Source organism: Nomia melanderi, chromosome 3 (genome assembly GCF_051020985.1).
Source record: "Nomia melanderi isolate GNS246 chromosome 3, iyNomMela1, whole genome shotgun sequence".
Taxonomy (NCBI): domain Eukaryota; kingdom Metazoa; phylum Arthropoda; class Insecta; order Hymenoptera; family Halictidae; genus Nomia; species Nomia melanderi.
Genome location: NC_135001.1, coordinates 24008111 through 24033409, shown reverse-complemented (window position 1 = coordinate 24033409; position 25299 = coordinate 24008111). Strand labels below are relative to the sequence as shown.

The window sequence follows — 25299 nt, the reverse complement described above, 5'->3', positions numbered from 1 at the left end:
TCCCGGCAGGTTTGATGATCCATCATCGCCGCCGCAGACGCTGTGAAATTCACACGCTGTGGATTTCTGTTCAACCTGAATGGCGGCACCATCGTCGTCTTTGAATCAGCTCATTAGCAGTTCGATAATCTCTTGCCTAAAATTCACCAGTTCGCACGCTTTTAGATCAGATACCTGTCATATCCGGCGCAGCTGTATATTCGGACGACTGGATTTCCCTCGATTCGGACAAACGATTTACTAACCCGAAACAGCTGACGAGACAAAGTCTCTAATCAACAGGTCGAACCACAAAGACATCCGTTTGTCGGATCGGTCGTATCTGATATCTTGATTAATCGACATTTTTTATTCATCGATAAACTGCAACAGAATTTGCTGTACCCTTTATTTTCCGATACTCTGCATTCTATCTGTCTACTAAAATGTAAACTAAAATCCCATTTTACGTCAATCCCTTCGAGTTAATCCCTGGTAAATAAAGCGAATCGAGAGGTTGACGCTAGGAGAATCGAATAAAGTTCGATAACGGAAAGGAAGAAGAAGAAGAAGAAGAAGAAGAAGAAGGAGAAGGAGAAGGAGAAGGAGAAGGAGAAAACAAGATACACGAAGAGGAAGAAAGTTTACTTCCGGATCGAATGGAGGGGAAGGCTGCGCGCGAGGGTTAATAGGGGTCGTTAACGCGTCGAACAGTTCGAACTGTTCGCAGTGTGCAGCGTAGAGGCGAGAGTGCGCGATATCCGAAGCGGTTCGGGCGCGTCCGTCTATTGGTGGAAAAAAATCGGCCGGACCTTAGCGGCGGTGGGCGGCGCGATATATCCGGGCTGGGCCGCGAAGAGATTCGCACAGGTCCCCGCGGTCCGCGATCGGACAGTCGGGATCGCGATTACGAGGAAGCTACAAGGAAGTCGGTGAAGGCCCCACCATTTTCTCGTGGCATTTCCCACTCGATTACAACGCTTCGATTATTTCCGTTCGCGCCGTATAACCGGCCCTATCCGTCTGTCCTCGTTCGACTCGGCGGCCGGGCCGTCTCGTTGGTCCATTTGTCTCCGTTCGTCGAACGCGTAACACGGCGCGGGCAGGGTGTCGGGCGCGCATGCGCCCCCTCGCGAGTCTCCCGCGGCGTGCGAGAGAGAGGTGGAGTGGGGGGTGTGGCGGCAAGCTTCCAGCGGTAATCGCGGCTCGCGGCTCAGTCGCTTGCCAGCTTTCAGATCGAACGGATTTTATCGACACGGTGTGCTCGTTGCTTCCGAAGGAATCGCCGGGGCTGAAATATCGGATATAAAATCGTGCTCGAGGTGAAAGGAGATCGGTTTCGTGTTCCACGTCCCTCGCCGGGCTCCCGAGACTTTGCCGCCTCGCTCCCTCGCGAATATCTGTCGTTTAACCTCGTCTCGATAAGACTCGACTCGACTCGACTCGGACTCGAGAGACGGATATAATACACACGCACACGCTACGCGCAGACACGCACGCACACGGACGACCGACACACGAACGCGCGACACACACGCGTACAGAGTGTCTGTACGTGTACGTGTATGCACAGATAGAGAGAAGACGAAAGGGAGAGGGAGGGTGATATATTCAAGTGGTGCCGACTGTGATACACTTAGCCGCGTAGAGAGATAGGCTTTGTGATATACGTACCCGTAACACGCATGGATATTTTGATACCTCTGAACTTTCCTCGTATGGATTCCGAGAGCTGATACATCAGCCTGCAGAAAATCTATCCGGGACTGGTTCTCGACTGTTTCGGCTGTTTTCTTTTCCTCTCGCCGTGACATACGCGTGTGTACGCGTCTATACTCGGTATACGCGATACGCCTGGTGCGAAGACGAATCAAGGTTTACGCACAGTCGTCGCCGGAGATATCGGACTGGACATGTACGAGTAAAGCGCGTAGAAGGTGGCCGAAGGCAGGAGAGAGAAAGAAGAGAGGCGGAAGGAACGATACACGTGCGCGTGGTCGGTGTCTCGAAGATACCTGTGGATGCCAGCCTGGACTCGCGACGTATTAGGGCGCGGATTTCTGCCCGATGACCGCCGAGGGGACTCGCTTCTGCTCGCTAGCCGATCCTCACCACTGATATTACGCCGCATCGGACGGTTTATCGGCCAAGCCGTGATCGAGGTAACGATCTTGTTCACTTCACTTCCTCGATTCTCCATTTATCTCCAAGTGGCCGCGCAATGCTACAATCATTTTAACGTCGGACGATGATATATATATATATCGTGTAATTTCGCGTATCTAATCTCGCCTCTTCGAAAGGCCAACATTCGCGTACTTTTCCTCGGCCATTGCTTTCCCGCGAACGCGACCCTGCTTCGAACCTCGTTTCGATAAAACGATCAAAGATCCCTTATTTTTTCTCTTCTTTCCCTTTTTTCTCTTTTTTCCTTTGTATCGGTTTATCGGCACGGGTGCACGCGCCGTAGCGTTGTAACGCAGCGTTACGTTTGCGAAAGTAGATTTTCGACTTTAGAAAAATACCTGCAATGCCGTGAGAAAATTGTCCCGGCAGTGCTATTAAAGTAGAAAACGGTTTGTTTCGATCGGATTTTTTTGGCGCACGTTTAACAGATAAATTACTCGACCCACGTGTAAATACCTTGCTTTACTCGCTGTCGGCAACCTGTCTCCTATTGCACGTCCAATCGCAGATTGAACAATCTCGATAATAGGTGGCTTAGCAAAACTAAAATCGATTCGGTGCACCGCGTCAGCCATAGATTAATCGATCGACCGTTTAACGATCATATTTCATTTGAACATTATTACGATTAAATCGTACCTTGTTTTTCAACGTTCTTTTCAGTTGTCGAATGGTTATCGTGTTTGTTGATACTAGAAATTACTTGGTATTGACTCATTTGTTTATTACGACCGTTCGCCGTGTTATCCGCGTGGAGTTGCCATTAATGCTACTTTGTATGCTTCCTTCGTTTTCCGGAAGCGGCTATAAAATGCAATAAATGCGATAAAATGCAAGAGACCGAACAAGGAAAACAGGAAAGGAAGCTCGGTGTGTGTCTCCTTCGGGCGCGTCGCGATGAATCGAAAATGACAGAATTTCAGCCGGCCCCTTTTTGAAGAAATCCTTGGACACCGTGAGAAACGATTAATCTGTACAGAAGCTTACCGTAAACAAACAACTCGTGCCGGATTCGAGCTGCACCGCATTTTTCTTTGACTCGTCCCCTTTCCCAACAATTATTGCGTTTTATGACATTTGTCGTTCGATGGATGACACTTGCACGCGTGGTTGAGAGCCACTAGTGGCCCTACTGTCTGCGGAAGCTCCCGTTAATTAGAACAAAATGCACAGGTGCAGCAAATATTTTGCCAACTGTGAGAACGCATGAAAATGCAATCTGTAATTTTTTACAAAATTGTACATTTATTTTGACAGGAGCTTTCTATTATTTGAACAATTTTTCACATTTAAGTAGAATGAAATCGTAATCGTAATCGTAATCGTAATCGTAATCGAGTAGGACCAGTTTGAACGGGCAGTCGGAACGATTTGGTCAACCGATACGAGATTGAACGAGTTAATTCGGAAAATTGTATTAATTAGTAGGCACTGCTAACGGTGATGAAACCTGCGCGAGGATAACGTTTGTCAGTGTACAGTGGGAAATACGTTTTTGTCAGATAGAATTATTGGAAATTCCAATTTTCATGTTGTTGGATAATTATCGAGGAAAACAGGTTCACTCCGTTCCGGGAAATGCTTGAATGCAAGCGTGCCGCATGCTGCTTTACCGATCGGATCGATGCGTCAGTTTCCTTCGTGACATAAGAACAACACGATATTTTGCCTTGATAATCCGTGTATTCGCTATTGCGAAATTATATGTACTCTTAAAGGTCTACGGAAACGGTATTCGCTTGATTTCTTCATTTTTCCAAATCATTAATCGGTGGCTAATCTTTATTTATTGAGCGGAAGAAAATGCAAATTTACAAAAATTTCTCGGCGAATTATTCATCGCATTATAATAACGTTAACTCGATGCATAAATGATAAATGCAAAAATGATGAATGTGCTCGGCATAGACGATGGTCAAAGAATTATTTGAAACGACGGAAGCCTCTTTTCAATGAAAAGTCGATCGATTTTAGATGAAACATGGAGTTTCTTGGAGTTTTCCTTCGGTGAAAAACACAATCCGCGCTTCTCTAACGGAATATACAATACGTATCCGTGAAAAATCTGAAGAGTCGATCGACTATTTCTTTGAATCAGGCTGCACCGTATAATAATATAAATTAAAAATACCACGCCGACCTTTCGCTGTATAAAAATGACGTACGATGTAGGAAATTAATTATGGATGCTGACGAGGCTATGTATATAGATGGTGCATTTCCTTTGAAATCAATAGCAATCTTATGAAAAATGAACGGATCGTTTCTTCGAGGTTGGTTAGCTGGAGGAGATGTTTTGAAACGATTCGATAGTCTAGTCGCCACCTACCTCGTTCGTACTCGTTGTTATTAGGAATAATAATATATTAATGTCTAGTTATTTGAAGCGACACATCCAGGTGTCGGTAATCGGTACCCGAGAGGTTTTCTTGGAACCGCGAGCACCGTAGAGAACCAGTATCCCAGAAGAAAAGTTTAACCTCTCGTCCTCCGCATCACTCAATTTCTAACTGTACGAGGAATTTCTATACTTGTTCCCCCTCCACTCGCCGCTCCCTCCAGAACGCCGGCGTCGTTCCCCCCACCCGACCTTTCTCTCCTATCCTCTTTCTCTCGGTGGCGGGTGTGTAGGCGCGGACACGTGTGTAGACGCGAGTACGCACACGTATGCGGCTGTGACGCGACGGCTAAGCGGACCGACTGTTGCTTACGCTCCTTGATCGTTATTCAGGAAGTTGCACGTTATCATTTACATAACACGTGAGCTCGAACAAAATCATGCATAATTCCTTCCTTCTTAACGCGGCCGTGTTACCGTTTCTCTCTTTGCCTTCGTTCTCTCCCCTCTCCCCTCCTCTTCGGTCCCCTTCTTCCATTCTTTTTTCGTCGTTGTTGTTGCTCCTCTGCTCGGCACGCGGAGAAATAAGAATTTTTCACGGTCGTCCTTGTCCCTTGACTGATCGTGGACCTGCGGTGTACAGCGAACGCGTTGTTTATCTTCCGAGGAGACTTTGCCGTTCCGAAAGTGCGGACATCCGAAAACAGTTCTCTCCCTCGAACGTTGATCCGTTAGCTCGGAGGATCTCGCGACTGTAACGCGCTCGAGGTTTATTAACCTTTTCGCGTTACCGCGTTTCCACTGGGAAAATATCGCAATTCTTTTTAAAATCGGATAGAAGGGTTTGTTCGAAGGAAAGCTAATGGCAAATGGTTCGGATGCAACACGGTACGAGCCGTGTGTGACACAGATTGGAACGTTTTATCGGTTATACCAGCATAACCGGTGGCGGGTCAAGGATTTTCATCAATTATATCCCACCGGTAGGTGACTCGCGCCGCCCTGAACGTATCAACAATGTTTCGTCTCGCGCTTGGCGCAACCGCTCGGTTATTACATTGGAAAATGATATCGCTAACACGATTCGTCGGCAGCTTCGGACGAAAGAAATAACTTTGGGGGAAACACGATTCTTGGTCGTAATTGGATTTTTCTGGTTACGTTGTTAAAGATTCGAATTTGCATAATCGTCCGTATACACCAGCTAACTAGGATACAACGAAGTCGAGAGGGAAAAGTATGAAAGAAAGGGGAGAGAAAAGGAAAGGCGGCAGGTTAATTCCGCGAGGGTTAATCGCGTCAGTTTTCAAGCGAGCGACAACGGGGAAGAAAAAACGTCGCTCTTGGTTAGGTTTTTTCGCCTGAAATTTTCTATCGCGGTCGCGGAGCTGGGAGCTGATAAGAGCTGCAAAGGGGAGGAGGAGCCAAGTGGAACGAAGAGGAAGAGGAAGAGGAAGAGGAAGAGGAAGAGGAAGTGGGTGGCGGGGGGAGGGAGAAGAAAGCCTTTCGAAACATAATTCCGGCCGGAAGAACCGAGAACCCGGAAGCGAGGGAGAGGAAGCACTACGTTCGCGGAATGACGAGGGGTTGGAAAATTCTCTTGGTAGCCTCGGGGTTAGGAACTCGATCGATCGTTGAGATCGCGGGACGAGGTGTCGACGTCGAACCACCTACAAATTTTCACCGTTCCCCTCTACGTTCCCCTCCGCGTAATTGTTCTCGCCGATTTTTCGTGGCCATCGGAACCGACGAAATCTTTTCAATTTCGAACTTGTGCAGTATTTTACTGTTTTCGCATTATCCAGACCACTTTACGTGGCGTATTTTCTTCGAGCTTCGTTTTCCTCTTTCTTTACGTGGTAGATGTCGAGAAAAGACAAAAGTATCGAAGAGAAAGTGCGCTTTCGCTTACGAAAAAGAAAAAGAAAAAGAAAAAGAAAAAGAAAAAGAAAACAGTTGTATTCCGATGTATTAGACAGAAATGGAGAAAATGGAGAAAAACGGACACGGAGAACCCTTTAACGAGACACGCCTAACGAGCAACCGAAAAGGAAGGAAAGGAAAGCGCGTGTACGCGAACAAATTAGTTAAGTGAATCCTTTAATGGGCAATATTTCAGAAAATTTGCGCGTCTCGCGCCCTCTTGGTTCCCTCCGGTCCTCCCTCCGGTCCTCCCTCCCGCAGCGAAGAGAGAACCGGTCTGTATCCGTACCGGAAGCGCGGACCTTGGACTTGTCTTTTTCGCTATCTCCGTCTCGGTCTTTATTCTTTCGAGAAGCGCTCAATTCGGTCGGTTCTCTCTCCTCTCGTCTCTCCTTGTTCTCCAACTTGTTCTTCGTCTTCGCCTTCGTCTTCGTCTTCGTCTTCGTCTTCGTCTTCTTCTTGTTCGGTCACTGTCTCTCTCTCGCCTCCCGCTCCCTTTTCCCTTTCCTCCGGTTCTCGGTAAGCCGTCTCTGGATAGATGGTCCTTCCCTTTCCCGTTCGACCGGTTAATTCCAAGAGGGAGCAAAAGGAAGCAGACGGTCGCGATAGATGGCATCCGGTTCCCCTCTTTCGAGGAAAACCCGAGGAGGAAGTCGCGTTTAAAATACCTTCGGTCCGCGCGCTGCTGCCGCCGCCGCCGCCGCCACTGCCGCCACTGCCACTGCCGCCGCCACTGGCACCGCCACTACCTCCGGTTCCGTGAGTCCTTCCTCCTGCGTGCGATGGTCCTTTGTCCTTGCGTGCCCTTTCGCCATCTTCGTCGCCGAAAAGCGCGACGAACGTGTTCCGCTCGGCAGGTTTGAATACGAGTTGTCGATCGACTGCCCATTTTTCAGTTCTCGAGACTCCGATAAATGCGTGAAATCTACATAGTTCTATCGGTATACTCCAATGTATTCTAAAGCACAAGATTTAGTGAAATTCGCGTCGACGATATTTCGTTGAACGTCTTATTTGCTGGACGATTGATTCGCATAGGGGAAATTAAATGTTGTTGAAATTCTTGCCTTATGGTGTCTTTTACGACTGTGATCGATAGGGCTGCGGTGTCGTTAATAATTTAGTTAGAAAGGGAACATTTCCACACTCGTTCGATGGCATGACAATTGACGAGGGAGAAATAATGTTCGAGTTTAATTTAACTTCAGTTTTATCGAAATGTCTTAGATTCGCATTAATTATTAATCACGCGTATACCACGGAGAAAAGTTTCCAACGTAGAGAACACTGGGCGAAAAATTGTATTATTCTCCTCGATGTCTTGGTTTCACCGGCTACACTCGAATGCTTTATAAATACATAAAATCCTCGACGTGTTATAGACATACCATTGCGCAATAAGTTGTTTTTTCTTTCGCAAAAACGTAATAGAATTTCAAATTGAAGTATCGCGAGATTGATGAAAAACCATGAATACTTTACGATGTATCATAAATTTCTATGTCGTGGGGAATAACCGTTGAATTTATAGACTAAAGTAAATAACGTGTCCAAGAGAATATTGAAAGACGAGACTCGAACGTTGCGGTATCCGAATAGAAAAAGTATCGTAGCTCGTTTCGCTAGAAATAGTAAACTGTTTGTTTGAAAATATTCCGAATAGCGCATGCGAAGCGCACACCGAGTGACCAAAAACTGCAAGATAATACATAATGACTCACACCTTTGATTATGCGATGCATATTTCTGTTCGTCATCCTTTGGTGAATAAACTCGTCGACCACACTGCATCCGTTTCACCTTGAAAAAACAACCCGAGAGAGATCTTTCGAAAGCCTCGACATCGAGAATTGGAAGATTCGAAACTAAAAATTCTTTCCCTCGCGAATGCTCTCTCCTTCTCTCGAACAGTCACTCCGAAGGTGGTGTGTTGATATTGAATTGAAAATGATTGTTCGTAGGCGTAATCCTCTCGCGTACGCGAAACGAATTATTTATTCGGTCGATAAAAGGGAATGCCGTAATAGGTAGCCGGGCAAATGATGACTGGCTTCTTGGTTTCTCTTATTAAGTAAATACGTTCGCTTCGAATACTATAAGGAATATATGCGAACGAACCGTGTTAGAATCTCTATAGGACTCGCGTATCGATCGCATTAAATGGTAATTGGGTACGTTCAGCGTGAAATGCCGAACAAGTTGGCCGGGAGTAATTGTCGGTGATCGATCGAGCAACCGATTATTCCCTCGGGGACGAAAACAGGAATCCGGTAAAAGCGTTGACGCCTCGAAGAAGATACGGGTTGCGCGGTCGGTGATTCGCTCGCGCGGACGTCGTGGCATTCCTCGGCAGCGGGATAACTATTATTACGAATCGGATTCAGGGCAAGAGACGATGCCCTTTTCTTCTATCTATCCGTTTGGTTGTTTTGTTCGTTTTGTTCGTTTCCATCTCGGTCTGGTTCGGCCGCTTCCTCTCCGGTGTTCTTCCATCCTTGTCCGATCGCATCGCGCACCACGGTCCGTCATCTATCTTTCGGTCGAGACCTCTTAATTTCTTCTCGTTGATAGACCGAGCGCGCACAGTGGAACCTTGATTAACCGAGTTTTAAACGATCTGAAAACCTATTGATCAAGTTTAATCGAGTTAAACGTTCGATCGTTATGACCGGCTGCTTATTGCTCGGGCCTCGATCGCGGCGCGGGCCTGCGCCGCTAAATTGCTTTTCGACTGTGCAATTGAAAAAGAGGAGTAGCGTTCGTTCGCGATGGAAATGTAACGTGAAAAAATCGTAATTGTGTTTTGTAGATCGAAAGCGAAATCGATTTGGTTTCTTGTTTAATTTCGTTTTTGGGCGTGGTTGCGCCGCGGAATTAACGTTGTTGTGTTTTTATTCGAATTCGAAACGTGCGATTGATTTTACTCTTCGAGTTGATCGAAATTAATTGTTACGAGTATAATTGTTTTCGATGAGTCGGATCGGGGAACGAATGTTTGCAGGCAAATATTATTTTATCTTTCGCGTTGGAATTATTCGTATAAATGTTTTCCAAAATATACGTATTTTCAGTCGAATTTTACAGATTTTCTCTTTGATGGGATATATTAGAAATAGTAAAATTTGAACGGATCTCGCAAACGATTCTCATCGAACGACGATGCTACAGAATTATCTATTTACGCGATACAAATGTCATTTGGACGATCAATCTGCTTTACGAGTGGAAATGTAAATGTAAATTGCGCTTCAACTGTTAGATCGACTCTGTCCGTTTTCTTGTAATTCCATTTCGAGCGAACGAATCGAAAAGAAAAAGCTGCGTTATTCGAAGCGCGTGTAATTGATTCGCTACAAGAATGGCTAGGTGTCGCAACGCTATCTTACCTCCGCTGTATCGCCCGATCGAATAATATCGAAAATTGGTTGAATTTAAAGGTTCGTTTAAAAAGGTTCGAAATGGTTCGATTTTGAAAATTTTCGTTTTCTCGACCGTTCCCCTTTCGGGTGGTTATTCGAGATAGCCTCGGCTTATTTTGAATAGCGCGAGAACATTAATTGACACCGCCGTTCCAAAATTAGTGGAGCCGCTCGTTTCGATATTTGGTTCAGAGACGCGAGGATTATTTTCGTAACGAGCAAATAAAGCTTCCTCCACTCCCGTGTCTTTCTCTGCTCGATTTTGGCGGCTCGATATTGCGGTAATAACGATCGGCTCTAGCCGCTGGTATTATTGCGGTACTTCCTCCATCCCGTATTTATAAACACAGACTTGCCAGCCGCTCGATAACCTGCCAAACTCTCCGCTGTCTCGCGGCGACACCGTAACGACGACGATGTCAAATCGAATCGAGTCGAATCGGATTCGATGAAATTACAGTTATTCGCGTCGTAACGAATAGACTGAAAATCCGAAACGGCCCGCTGCCCGAAATTGCTCGTTAATCTCGTATACCCGCATCAGCCGATTAAACGGCTTGCTTTACGGCTCCTTTGAAAATTAGCCTCGTACAAGCCGCACTGTATAATTATTCGTTTGTTAAGAGGATAATATAGATTTATCATAGCGCGTTTAGTCGAAGAAAAAGAAGCATTTTTTCGACCGGGATCTAATAAAATCCTCCTCGAGTCTGATCGGATAAAATATTTGCCATTCGGCGGTGCGACGCGCGGTATGCCTTGAAACGAAGCGCAAGCCGAGGATATCGTACGAGAGAGGCTATACGAAGGAATAAGCCAAAAACACGGAATAAAGTTCCATGTTCGGCACGATCATCCCGTTAGGAAAACATAGACGAGTGGGAAATCCGCGTGCGTACGAGTATTCGATAAAAGACGATCTCGCCGTCCAACGAACGAAACTCGATGAACCGTTCGCCTCGAGATATCTTGAAAAGCAACCAACAATTCCGTGAACCTCGACGCGAAAGTTTCTTGACCCTCTCAAGTTCACCGCATGCCGAACATGTATACTCGAACGAGCAGAAAACTTTCGATTCGTCCCTGAAACAGCAACGATCTTCCTGGCGCGCTTAGCGAGCGAACAACGCGAAGAGATGAGAAAAAAGGAGAAAGTTTCATCTTGATCCGAGACGTCAGTCTAAGAATGTCCTCCAGGGAGAAGGAAAATAAACTCGAGCGGCCGTTGGCTGGAGAGGGAAGAGGGTGCAGAGAAGGTTCACCGTCGAGCGAGACATCTCGGCAGAGAAGAAACACCTTCGGAGGGTAAAGTGCATCTTCGTAGGATGGTTTTCAAGTTTACTGGGCCACTCGAAAGAAGCTTTTTTCTCTCGGGCCGACCGGAGTGGGGGATACGCTGGACCACGGATCCGGAGAGGCAGGCTGGAGGACGGAGGGAAAGACGAGACAAGAAACGGGAGAGGACCGAGAGAAGCGCCGTCGAGGAACGAAGGGAGACGGAAGAGAGGCTGGTTCCCATGAGGAGAGGAGCCGCGCGCTGCCGAGTGACGAGGGTGAAGCAGCCTTTTTATCGACTTCCGGTCGGCGTTAGTTGCACGCACGTGAATTCGAGGTCTCGATGCTCTCTTTGTGTGCCTTCGCAGAGATTCTCATCCACCCTCGGCCGTTCGTTGGTTCGTTCGTTCCTTCCTTCCTTCCTTCGTTCCTTCCTTCCTTCCTTCCGTCCGTCCGTCCCCTCGCCATCGCCGTGTGCCTGTCGTCGAACAGGTAACCGACCGATTCCACGGATTTCCCTTTTTCTCTCGACGAGGAAGATTCGACGCGGTGTTCGACGCGAAGCAACCTTTCGGTGAATTCCTGTTTAGCTCGTGACGCGGCTGATTACTCGAATTCGTTATATCGCGCTCTCGCGAAACGTCTGCTGCGACTTTTCAAAGAGTAACCGCAGAATATCTCGTTTGCCGCTAGAGAATCTAACAGACGAAAGGAAATCGTTCCTTGGCGTTCCCTATAAAACTCGGACCTTTTTCTTGGTTAATTCGACCGTTGGTTTCTTCGTTCTCGTACCATCCTTGTATGTCGTCGAACGGGTAACCGACCGATTCCAGGGATTTTCAGGCGATAGGATCGTGTCGGAAAATCCTGTTGAACGAACCGATGGAATCTTTATGGCACTACTCTCGACTCGCCTAATTGCGGCGGTAGAATGTTACAAGTGTCGAAAGTTTCTCGTTTCACGGAAAATTCGATCCGTCTTACGCGATTGAACTAAAGTCAAGATTCGATCAAGAAAATGTCTTTATTCCAGTTATTGAAAAATAACATAATAAAATTCCCTTTATTCTCCATTGTTTAATGTCGAAATGTCGTGGATTTTGTAATGCAGCTTGCCGGTACACTCTGTTTCTTTGTATGTTGCGTAACAGCTTGCTACACAGCAGAAGCAACACGTAACTTGCGAAAATGCTCGGAAAAGACGGTAGCTCGAAGATTCTGCTCGCCAGCGTAGTCGTCGGAGAAACGATCGGAACGCTTTGTTCGATACGTTGAAGCGAAATTATATTTAAAGAGGGCTAATCGATAGTACGCTGGTGCGCTTTAACGTTGAAACGAGCGAGCGTCTAGCAGCAATGCGGGAGGCCAGCACCGGCTCGTTTAAAACTCCGAGTGAGACGTGTTCGTAACGCACGTGCACCGGTGGTACGCGTGCTCGTCTTTCCGAGTCGGTTGCTCGATTCAAGCTCGCATCTTGCCGAACGACTAACATTAATTAATATCGGTGTCGAAGAGACAAGCGAGTCGTCGATTATTCGTCAAGGTTCCTTGGAAAAGGAGAAATATTCGAAAGAAATGCTAAAAATCATTTGACCCGTATAATTGAAAAAGAGAATATAAGAATGACAGACGGCTGTCGAGCTCTCGGAGAAGGGGATGCTCCGGGCAAACTAAATATTTGAGGGTACGCGAGTATTCGCGACGGACATTTTAATGAAATTAACTTGCTTTTAATGCAACCGAGAAACAATTAGTTTTCGAAAGGTTCGTAAAGCTTCCGCGTCGCACTCGGCACACGAAAGAAGACGGTTGAAAATTCCATTTCGATTTATTCGAAGATGAGATTGTAGCGCATCGTTGGTAATTCTCGATGACGGAAACGGCTTCGGCCACTCGATCCACCCGAGGCGCATTTCGGTCTCGCTTTCAACCGCGGAGAACACGCCAGCGAAATTCGTGCTCGAACGTGCGAGTACGAGACGTTCTCGAATATACACGGTGTCCGCGCACCGGAGTGTTAGTCACCGAACTATCACGCAACGAGCACACTATATTTAGAGTTTGCGTTAAAGATGAAACAATGATGGGCGAGAGAGAAAGAGAGAGAGAGAGAGAGAGAGAGAGAGAGAGAGAGAGAGGGACAGCGGAGGAGGGTTGGCTGGCGCGCGGAGATGATCGTAAAGGGGAAATAAATAACATCGATTCGGTTTTCCGGAAGCGGGCTCTCTCGGTGCGCGCGAGAGCGCCGCGTCGGCGATCGAGGGTATAAAAGAGGGCGGAGAATAGTAACCACGTGGGTCAGCCGGTCTCGACTGATAAACCTCTGTTCGACGACGTGTCACTGACCCTCTCCCGTCCGCTCTATCGCATCTCTCGTACGTGTGTCATATTTTTCTTCTGTTTTTCTAGCAATCCTCTCTCTCCTCTCTCTCCTTTCTCACCTACCCTCTTCGCTCGCTGTTCCGCGCGGAAAGGTTTAACCGGCGCGACGAACGAATGAAATTGTTAAAACGTTCGATTATCGGCTATAGTGATGATTAACCTCGTCTCTTTTGGTACAGTTCCGAAGCTACGGGACGACGAGATTTATGTTACAAAAAAAACTCACAGTTCTAAACATGCGAATATCCATGCTCCACGAACGGCAAAGAGTTTCATTTTCAATTTGTCAAAGAAATTTTCCAAGGGAAAAATTTGGAAATCCTGGAACAAAGCGAGAACGCGTTGATCGAAATTTCGCAACGGCGTGCGTGCGAACGAGCGAAGGCGCTTCCACGGAATCGAGGAACCCGTCGTAATCGATTTGCCGATATATTGCATAATCGATACATATGCAAACGGATTGATTACCATTTTACGTAATTTGATAGAGAAAACGGTGGAAGCGACGCCGTAAACGGATCCGTGAGACAGAGTTGATATTCAGTGCTCGGCGTTGGCCGTCTTCTCCTCCTCGGGATCTCGGCGTTATCGATTCACTGGTTTGTAAAAATCGTTTCCCTTCTTAAAAATAATTTATGATCCTCGCCGCGGCAGAAAACTTAACGGAACTTTCACGGTTCCGTGATTTATGAATATTGTTCGCAACCTGGCATCGACCAATTTTATTTCACACGGGGAATAAGGATTAAAAACCACTTGGCTGTTCGACGCGTGCTGTTACCGCGCAAGACCCTTTCGATTTATCCTTTTTATTTAGAAGGATACCCGTTTAATCCGATATTTTACCGTTGGCTTGCTTTCGTTACGATAAATATCTGCGCAATTTTCGAACGTTTCACGAACAGACATTAATTATCTATTAGAACTAATTCATTCGAACGTTGGTTCGGTGGTTCGGTGGTTCGGTGCTTCGGTGGTTCGGCGAGCAAAGAAATTCCTGCCGTCCGCCATTATCGCGGACACGTAACCGCATTATCTGGACGGTTCGCGTCCGGCTGCAAAAAGCGTCTGTCCGATTATTCTTAATTGCGATAACGCGCGGACGTCGCCGCTAGGTGCTATCTAACCGCGGCGACGGCGACGGCAACGGCGACGGCGACATCTCAGAGAAGGGTTGGAGTATAAAATGGACGCTGACTTGCCTCGCCGGCTATCGTTCGCCGGCTATCACTCGTCGTAGCATCGTCGAGCATCGAATAAAAATAGTAATACGATAGATGTTAATATCTCGAGTAAACTCTTTTCCGTTTTAGTGGAATCAATTTTGATTCGAGCAAACACTTGTGCTCGCTCTGACGCGACCTAAATGCTCGTGTAAAAAGAGAATCGCTATTATTTGGAAATACATTTTGCAACGTTATTCGTTATCGCGATTGAAAATCAAATTTGCCCAACTCGGTCTTCCGCCATCTGCATCTCTCTCTTTCTCTGCCTGTCTCTCTCTTTCGTTCGGCCCGCGAAGGAGAACAAGAAAGCACTTCCTTGTGAGTCGGCGAGAGAGCCGTGACGTAAGCGGACGGGCGAGCATCGGGTTCACCGACCAACCCAAGGTCGCGGAAACCCGGCTTTTCCTTTTCTCTCTCTCTCTCTCTCTCTCTCTCCCTTTTTTTTTTTCTTTGTTGGCTTACGATGTCTCCCTCGGGTTTCGCGAGCCATTAACCCATTCGAGATCGATTACACATCGGGTGTGTAACGAAGTACTTAGCCAAAAAGACAAATCACGCGCCGTGCGTGTAATAATCGTGAATTTCTGTTTCGGTTGGTAGCGAAAAACTAGCTTGCTTCACCAGTCGGTGGAGTTCGGAGTAGAATCGAAAGTATGAAAAATTGCAAGTTGCATCGATTTCAAGCAAACAGCCGAGAAACGAACGCAGGCCTGCCACGCCAAACGTACCGGCACTGCACGAATAATTACTCGGAAAATGAGTTGTCGGCTCGGTGTACCTCGAGAATACGAAAGTTTGATGTCTCGAAAATGACGTTCGTCCTCGAAGGGTGTCTCGGCAGAGGTCGGCGTGGACGCGGTGCGACACTTAACCGTAGAATCGCGCGCGAAACGATCCGCTGTTCGTCACGGTCAACGTTCATCGTTCGAAGAGTTTCGATGTGAACGGTTCGAACGTGGGTCGTCGCCTATTTAACGGCGCGACGGCTGCCAGCCGGATCAGACCAGCATTGGCATATTGGCATATTCGCATTATTTGCATGTATTTTAACGCGTCGGACGTCGCGTGACTTACCGATTAATCGAACCGCGGTGACTACCGATGACCAAGGCAAAATCGAATTGTCGTGACTCATTCGACTAAACTCGATTATTCGACGACTTTTCCGTGCGATGATTCCGTTCTGGTATTACATTTTCTACATAGTATTTCGTCTGACGCTATATTTTTCTTCTATTCTTACATTCTTTATATTTTCGCAGGTTGAAATCGATAAGCGTCTAGAATAAAAGACGAAATGTTGTTGGAATACATCGATTAAAATATTCGGAAATTAAGCTAGGAAATTGTTTCGATCGAATGCTGAAAAGAACGTATCGAACTATTAAATATTCGAAAGGGTGCACCAAACGGTAATACGGTTCAATAAGGTTCGCTCGGTTCTCGAGTTGTTCCATCGTTGGATTGCGCATTTTGTGCATTTACAAGGTATTTGATTTGCTAAAACGCTACGCGATAACATGTTTATAAATATTCAATGAGAGTTTTATGTTTGCTGGAACGCGTTAAAAATCCTGATACAATAGCTGGAATTGTTATCGATTAATCCGCGGTAACCTATACTGACGTCAACTTGGGGTTCTCGCAGCACCAGTAGGCATGGTTGTTCTATTTAAAACTGTAGGTTGCAGCGTGCAAATTTTCGGGAAATTATCCACCGATTCGATGATAAGGACTCGAAGCAATGGGACAAACCATTGGGAAAGGTTGCAAGAGATTTCAATTCGATACGCGATCGGCATAACAATAACACCGTACTAATCCTTTGGTTATTGTTCGGAGAAAATCATTTTCTAGTGGAAATCTATGAAACGAACCGCTGAGAAGCACTTCTCAGAGTACACTCGAGAATGTCGGTGGCTTTGTTTACGAGATAGTCGGGACACCGAGTTATCAATTATTGACACGGAACCGACACTATTACAGTTTCCTTCTGCACTATAGTCGGCGGGTTACTTGGAATATCATTGAACAACAGACACCGCGATAACGTTATTACATATTCGTTCGCGTTAGTTTATTCGTCTGAAAAATGAACGTTTCCTCCGACTTGTCCGCTAATTCGATGAATCTTAACCGATAGGAGTATCGCTCGATTGGCATCGATTAAAGAAAACCCTCTAGAAATTATTCGATTTATTTGATCGTTGCAACTTCCAAACGACTAAGGTACATTAATTCGCATTTACACGTTTAAAGACGAAGATTTTTCGTTTCTCCGAAAACGACCGCGCTCTCGATCGTTCGAAGGGAATTGCAGTTTCGCGCCGAGTCGAACGGATCGGGGACTGGGAAAAAAAGAGGTGAACGAGTTTAAGGAACACGTGCGCCGAAATTACGCAGTCCGCCGTATCGTCTAGAGATACGAGACACGCGCCGCGAAAAAATGACATAATAACGGTTACGTATCTCGCGCGCGGAGCCGCAAAAGAGTCTCGAAGACTTTCTCCGATCTCGGTGCACTCCGTGTTTACCTCCGTTATGATTCGCGTTACGCTCCAACTGCATAACGATCTGTCGCGCACGCGCCGTCTACGACTGTCCGGGATTTTCCGCGACGCGCCGCGATCCGATTCTTCAACCCCTTTCCGAACGTCACCGTTCCTACAGATACCGTGTCGCGTTGCAAAGATTTCGATGCGACGAATATTTCATTTCCGCCTAATCGAATATGGTATTTCGATATCGAATATTCGAACAGACGATGTTGAAACAACTGCCCCGAGATTATTGAATTGGCGAGCGGGCCTATCGCGTAGAGAGTCTTTCAGAGGGACCGAACGAAGCAAAGGATTTTTACGAGAATTAATTGTACCGCGTACGAAACGTTTGAAGCTTCCGATCCATTCTCATCGGTCGTGTTCGTAGCAACAATTGACCGAGCAATAACGGGTGTCGTAACGGGGCTGGACGAAGCTGTTATCATCGATGTTCCTCTCCGTTATCGACGCGTCGATAGGCGATCGCCGCGGAAAAGCAAGCCGCCGTACAGAAATCCGAAACCGCGAAAATGATACGAACGAACGGAGAGGGAAACGCCGAGAAGGAAAGAGAAGGAGCGAGGAAACGGCCGGAGCACCCGGAAGAAAAGAGAATCGACTCCTCTCCGCGCGATAAATCTTAAGTCCTCGTCAAGGATCTTCCGCCTTCTGGTCGGTCTCTGGCCGTTTCCTGCCCGTTTCCTGCCCGTTTCCTGCCCGTTTTTTGGTCGCCTCGGCGAGAACGAAAGCGATCCGATCATCGGGACCTCGGCGTTTACGGTGTAGACGGTACGGCCACGTTTTAATTAAACGCTGGCCGCTAGGCGTCGGGGTTGACGAGAGTGTCGATCGCGATCTCGTTCTTACCTGCGCTCAACGCTGGAACCACCGAACAGCCGAATCGATTAGTTTTTATTGTTTTCTAGATTTCTATTTTGCTCGGTCTGTCAGGGCATGTATCGATTCGTTCGAGACCTCGCTGTAGAGGAACGCGTATATACTGTGCCTTTCTAGGGTCATCCCATCGGCGATATCATCGTTTCTTGCTTTTCGTTTCACTTTTTTTTAGCGGAGAACCTCGAAACTTTGTCGAAAATGATATTAAAAAATGGATAGAAAGGTAGAGGATAGACAGAGGACGGGCCGAAACGTAGCGTCAAAGGCAAACGAACCTAACGCCATCCTTGTATCGTCGAACTATCGATACTCGCGATACTGTAACAGTTCGCCGGTGACTATTATCGGTACTACTCGAACCGTGCCATTTCCAATTGCTACCGGCAGCGCGATCACCGGCTCGAAGAAACTCGTTCGCGTGTAACTGATTTATTATAAGAAAAGTCGAAAGGACGTCCAATTAACCGAGCCAATTTGCGTGTTCGTCTGCCCGATCGGGAGAGTTTTTCTTGTACCGCGATTCAATGAATTTTTGCTCCGACGCCGCGTAACTCGACTGCGCGAACGTCGCCGTTCGTTTCCCGTTTGTTATTTCTATCGTTGCGCGAAAACCCTTCGACGACGACTCCTCGGTTTAGAACGAACTCGAGAACTTTACAGTCGTATCGTTCGAATCGCGTTTCTTTCGAACGATGAACTTTGGAATTAACGAGTGAATCGATGAACCTTCGAATTGGCCTTTCATTGGATTTCTTCTTACGTTTAGTCGTTGTTTCGCGGTACTCGTGACTTTGTAAACATCACCGTAAACTCAAAAACAGTCCGATCAATTGAGAACAATAGGTTTTTCCTATTTCGAAAAGTTTAGCCGATTCGATGGAAATGTGGATAGTCGGAGAAACGGGAAGAAGCATAAAAAGATGTAGTTTCGAATGCGCATCGTATCGCGCCGATTGGCCGAACGAATAACTCGACTCGAGTAATTCGAAGAAGCCGAGTTGTTATTTAATGAAAACAATCGAGCATAATACTCTTTTCAAAGTAGCCGTGCACGCGAACGCTTGGAAACGTTGACTGTGTGTTATACAACGTCGATGCGAGCTCCAAGGAAATCCGGAATTCACTTCCGGATAAACCACTGGCATGTTTATACAGGATGGCTCAAAGCACGCGCGCGAAAGATCGTTTTGCAGCGCGGTATCGAATCGTATCGACGCCCCCCGCGTGCTTCCCTGAAATGTATCGTTTAATTGGAACAATTAAATGTTTTTTCGAGAAAAGTTCGTTTCTTTTATATTTAAACATTCGATGGCAGAGAGCGTCTCGAAGAGGATCGAATATCTACTATAATAGGTATAATATCTCCTTTCCGTGTTTCAACTAAAATACTTTAGTTCTTGCGCATCGCCTTGCGCATCGCCTTGCGCATCGCCTTGCGCATCACCTTGCACGGCGATGTGTCATATAGTTGTTTTAAAGTGGTAAATTACAGTGGAAATGCCAGTCGACGTAGCTCCGTCGGAGGGGACTTTAAATGTCCGGAATAATCGCTAAAGGATCCGAGCGGTGATTTTTGCCTGGAGGAAGATTATTCGAGCGGTTTCTTGCGTTAAGAACGACTTCCGGCATGATTTCCTCCTTTCGTTGGCTCTCGGCGACCTCCAAGCCGGAAATGCCCGTCCCGGATGATCGATCGATCGCGTTTCGTTCTATTTTTCTTCCGCGGTTCGAGCTCGAGATTATTAACCCTTGAATCGAAATTCTCTGTTTCCCAACGAAACGAAGTTTCTCCCGTTCTTCTTCTTTTCGAAGAATTTATTCAAATTTATTCCGATCCGGCATTTTATAAATAGAAAGGTTACCGAAGAATTTCGCTCGAGCGATGAAACGTAATTGTCTCTAGTCGCCTAATGGTGTATCGAAATAGATATTGTTCGTTTAGAAATATGAAATATTTAATGAGTTATCGGTGACGAGTCGAACGCGCGTGTCGTCATTTCGAAAAAGTACACTTATCGTCGTCAGGTAAGGAAATAAGTATTTCCGACGAATTTTGTCACTCCGGAACACGCCGCGTCCGCGTGTGTCGTTCGAACAATACGTTTCGCGTCTAAAAGTGCAGTCGAGAAACGTATAATACGCTTAACGCGAACTAATTCGCGTTTGATCGGTTGCCCCCGAATGGCGGCTACGAAATCCCTAGGATCGTCTCGATGCGGTACACGCGACGCGAACTCGCCGAGGAGGAAGCGCGCGGAACGATTCGGAAAGGAAAAATAGGCATCGGTAGAGATGTAATTGATAGCTCCGTAAGAATAACTCGGAGCGACGTTAAATCGAAAAATCGGTTGAAAGGAGGTACGACGGGGTCTCTCTCTTTCTGTTTTACTATCGCCGCTCCTCGCATTGGTACATGTGGTGAGGTTCTCGAATGAGGATTTCCTGGTGCGAGACAACGGCACATCGACCTTCGCATGCCAGCATCTCTGCCCTTTTCCTCCTCCTGGAACTCCCGTTCCTTCCCCTCCTCCTCGCGGTGCTGCCGGTGCCGGTGCCGGTGCCGGTGCCGGTGCTGCTGCTGCTGCTGCTGCTGCTGGTGCCGCCGAACACCTTGGATCGCCTACTCTCTCGTCCACATTAGAACGATTCAATCATAGACCCCTTGGCTTTACAACAGAATTGCGGACCGTGCCGAAACGACCCATTTCTCGGATTCCTGATTCCGCGAGTTTTCCGAGAACCTCTCGAGCACATTGATTTACCGGCGTGCACCGTGGAGCGCAAAGAAATCGGAATCTTAACGCGTTGCACGCGATACGGTATATTAGATCGCGCAACTGATTACTCTAGGAAATATATTATATTACGTGGAAGATGAAAACTGCTTCGAGTATAAAGTTAGGAATCAATTTTAACGGCTTCTCGAGGCATATCGTGTATCTTTCGGTCTTCGAAATGTTTCCAATTCTTAAGTAATCATTAAGTTTGTCGATCAAGATTAATCGATTCAACTGTCGTTACAACGGTGGTCGCTAGCGAAAATCTTGATTTGGCGAAAAAAAGAATTCCTCGGTTGGTCAAGAGGCCGGATAAAGAAAATTCCGAAAATCGAGACGACCGATGTTCGACTACGTAATTAGGAATTCATCGAACCGTGAAAGCTCTGCTGGCTTTGAGTATGATCCGACGATCGCTCGTTTAATCTCTGCCGATCCGAATGACTAGAATACGCCATTTTCGTCCGAAATAGAATATTCGCGGCTGATGCGCCTCTTTAATCGACCAGTTAACGCGATTGTTACTTACGAAAGCAACCGTTTCTCTACGGTGGAAGAGGAGCTGTCGTTAGCCCATTTTGGAATCGATCGTTCGAGGAATCCTCCGAATCGCGAGCCAATAGAGGCGATACCGAGCTAGTCGAATCGGTTCTTACGTTTTCAGAACCTAGAACGTACGATAGCGTTCGACTAAATTCAAAGCTGCTATTATGTAATTATGTTTTCTATGCGCCATTCGAAGAGCGTTTTTAATTATGCTCACCGTTTAATACGGTTACGTAAACGCGCTTTCTAACGAGGAACGATAAAACAACGCGCTGATACGCGCTGATACGCGCTGAAAATGTTTACTCTCGAAACAAATTGTCAAACAAACAATGTTTTACGGTGTTTGATATTTCGAGAAATATCGCGATTCTCTCGGCGCGTTTTTCCTGCTTTTCGTGAAAACAGAATGGACGCGAGAAAGGGAAAGAAACGGAAAGAAACGGAAAGAAACGGAAAGAAACGGGGAAAAACGAAGAAGGAAAGGAAAGAAGATAAAAAGGAACGAGCGAGTCTGTAAATCGGCGGAAATAAGTTATGTAAATCCGCGTTTCCTGCTGCCTTTCATTCTTCTACCGCCGCAGTTTATGCTAATAATCTTTCCTCTTTCCTAAGCCGGCACACACACACCGCGTCACGCCCATTCGATTACCGTTTCCACGTGTGCTTGTTGCGCTTGTCGCGCTTGTCGCGCTTGTCGCGCTTTCTTGCGCGTTTCCAGCCGGAACACGGAACGCTTCGATGTAAATAACAAACTTATTTTCTCGGTCACGAGTTCAAAATATCGCTGCTTCTTTGGTCTCGAAAGGAAACTTTACAAATTTATCGAGCACCAAATACACCGAAGAATTCGACTAGTTTAATTCGGTCGGTCGATATTCGTTGTATTTCGCTTTATCGTCTATTTTACGTTATCCGACGCGTTTCACGGAGTCTATCGATTAGAGCGAGCGCGTGCGTCACGAATTTTAATGAATCGTTTAATCGGTTCTGATTTCAGAGAGGATAGAATAGAAAGTGGGACGTGTTATGAAATTGTTGCCGACGATCCAGCTACCGCAATTGCCGCCGGTTTCGGCCGGGGGTGGAATGACGGGAATGGACTCTCGGCTACCGCCAGGCATCTCGCTGCCTTTCAGCCCCACGGAGCTGCTCTGGCGATACGGGCCGGCCATGAATTTCCCGCCCACTCATCCGCCGCCCAGCCCGTTCCTCGACTTCAAGACTCACCTGCCGGCGAGTCTAGGTAAATTCGTTAGTAAGGTTACCTGCGCGTATCGCGCGAGAAGTATGCAAGATCGAAGATTCTATAGACGGTCGCGCGGTTCTATTCGGTACGAACAGACAGACGGAAACTAACGAACGCGTCTCGAACAGCGTCCGATCCAAGGCTGTGGTCCCGGGAGGATGTGGCGACGTTCCTCCGGTGGGCGGAGCGGGAGTTCGACCTGCCGCAGTTCGACATGGACATGTTCCAAATGAACGGGAAGGCGCTGTGCCTGTTGACCAAGGCGGACCTGGGCGAGCGGTGCCCGGGCGCCGGGGACGTGCTGCACAACGTGCTCTCGATGCTGGCCAGGGACTTTAGTCAGCTGCAGAGGTGTCTGCCGAGCAGCCCGGTCACCCCGACGAGGCCGTCCGCGTACCCCCTGAGCCCGCACTCGCACCCGCCGACGCCGACGTGGACGGAGAACCCGTACACCGCGAACCTGGCCTCGCTGATGTCCGCGAACTCGGTGACGCTGTCGCCGGCGCCCTCGGTGGACAGCCAGGCCGGCTCGCCGGGGCACACGGAGGGCGCGCAGAGCCAGCTCTACAAGAGCGACTCGGACGAGGACAATCAGCAGCCGGCGACCGGCAGCCCGCCGGCCACGCCGACCGCCCTGGCCGCGCAGAGGCTGAGCGAGGTCTGCGTCAAGGACCAGCCCAGCCCCACGCTCACCCAGCCGATGATGCCTCTGACGCCCGGTGCCTTCAGGACGAACCCCGCGAACGCGGCCAGGGAGTTTTTCCCCAGCGACTCGCCCGAGCCCAACACCAGTGAGTCTCCTTCTCCTTCTTCTTCCTTCTTCTTCCTTCTTCCGTTCCATCTAGACTGTACGGTCGAATCAATTCGTTTATTCTTACAGACGGCAGACTTCTGTGGGACTTTCTGCAACAACTGCTCAACGACCCGTCGCAACGGTACACGCACTATATCGCGTGGAAGAGCCGGGAAACGGGAGTGTTCAAAATCGTCGATCCCCCGGGGTTGGCGAGGCTCTGGGGCATCCAAAAGAATCATCTTTCTATGAATTACGACAAGATGAGCAGAGCTCTGCGGTACTATTACCGCGTCAACATTCTGCGAAAGGTCCAAGGGGAACGCCATTGTTACCAGTGAGTATTTATCGCTTTCCGCGCGCGTTTCGAGTATTCCAATCTCCGCTGCCGGACGAACAAAGCGAACGTTCAAAGTGGTCGTTTCGACGGCGACGGCGACGGCCGGCAACCTGTACGCAAAGACGATCGGTTTAAAATATGTTTCGTTTGCGTGTAGATTTCTGCGAAACCCGACCGAGCTCAAGAACATAAAGAACATATCGCTGCTTCGTCAGCAAATGCGGATAAAGTCGGAGCCGGAAGAAGAAGGAGGAAGTGGCGTCGAGCCGGAAATCGATATGCCAACGGACCTCTCCATGTCCAGCATGAGTCAGCCATCCAACGAGCAGCAGCAGCAACAACAACAACAGCAGCAGCAGCAGCAGCAACAACAACAACAACCGCAGCAGCAACCTCTACCTCTCCACGATCCTCCCACAAAGTACAGGAGTCACGCGTACAACTTGGTCAAGACCAATCAAGAGACTGACGAGAGGAAGTGACGCGAGACGTAGTGCTGATTCGATCGCGCGTTACCAACGTTGCCAGGGTCGACGGAGTACTTGCTGTTGCCGTGTCGCATCCTTGTCGCGTGCTCGTAGGCAGACGCGATTCCAGAGAATCCATAGTCGAAGGAATTCGTTTCCGAAGAAGGAGTTTCGTTAGGAACGAACGTGCTCCTCGAACGATTTCATCCGATGGCTGATCTCCACGCTCTGAGCTTGTGGGTCGCGTGACGTCATCGGGGAATCACCAGATCGCCAGGCGTTCTTCGTCGAACGCGACGAAGACGCGCGCGGGGAGAAATATGCAATCCAGATATACCGGTGGACCGTCGACGTTTCCCGAACAGGGGGAGAGAGAGAGAGAGAGAGAGAGAGAGAGAGAGAGAGAGAGAGAGAGAGAGAGAAAAGAAGAGAAGAGAAAACCGAGAAAAGACTGACGCCGAAAATGAAAATGAAAACGAAAACGAAAACAAGAACGAGAAGAATGGTGCATTCTCGTGTTTGCTACGGACGAACGTTACGCATGCGTGACGCGATACGAGTACGCTCGACGCGGTCCGAGGCGACACAGCAGAGTGTCCCCGTATTATTCGTCTGCCTCGTCGACGACCGTCGAGTCGGGTCGAATCGAACGAACGATTCGCGGTCGTCGGCCGACCGCGACCGTCAACCGATGCCCCTTGGCATCGACGTCGATCGATATTCGTCGACGGACGCCCGCCACAATTCCGAATCGCGGTCGGCTCGAGAAACGAGAAACGAGAAACGAGAAACGAGAAACGAACGGCGGTTCGCGTCGATCTCCACCGTAGGAAGAGAGAGACCACTTTGAACCGTAAGATGATTGAGGCTGGCCATTGTGTCGTGGTGCATGGCCGGTAAACAATCGTCGTGTCGCAATTCCGGAGACGCTTCGGTGAAGCTGAACTTTCGCGGATATTCC

At 47.8% G+C, this 25299-nt stretch overlaps 1 protein-coding gene across 2 annotated transcripts; it reads left to right on the top strand.

Moving 5' to 3' along the window:
• The first annotated feature begins 848 nt into the window (after positions 1-848).
• On the top strand, positions 849-24736 carry aop (ETS variant transcription factor anterior open). 2 transcript variants are annotated; one of them, XM_031982080.2, is made up of 5 exons: positions 849-2141; positions 22490-22735; positions 22867-23529; positions 23619-23868; positions 24029-24736. In XM_031982080.2, exons 2-5 carry the CDS (start codon positions 22519-22521, stop codon positions 24351-24353), a joined length of 1455 nt encoding a protein of 484 aa, XP_031837940.1. In that variant the 5' UTR covers positions 849-2141; positions 22490-22518; the 3' UTR covers positions 24354-24736. The 2 variants fall into 2 exon arrangements, with proteins under 2 accessions (XP_031837940.1, XP_031837941.1); XM_031982081.2 differs by lacking the exon at positions 849-2141 and adding an exon at positions 14040-14102.
• The last annotated feature ends 563 nt before the right edge of the window (positions 24737-25299 follow it).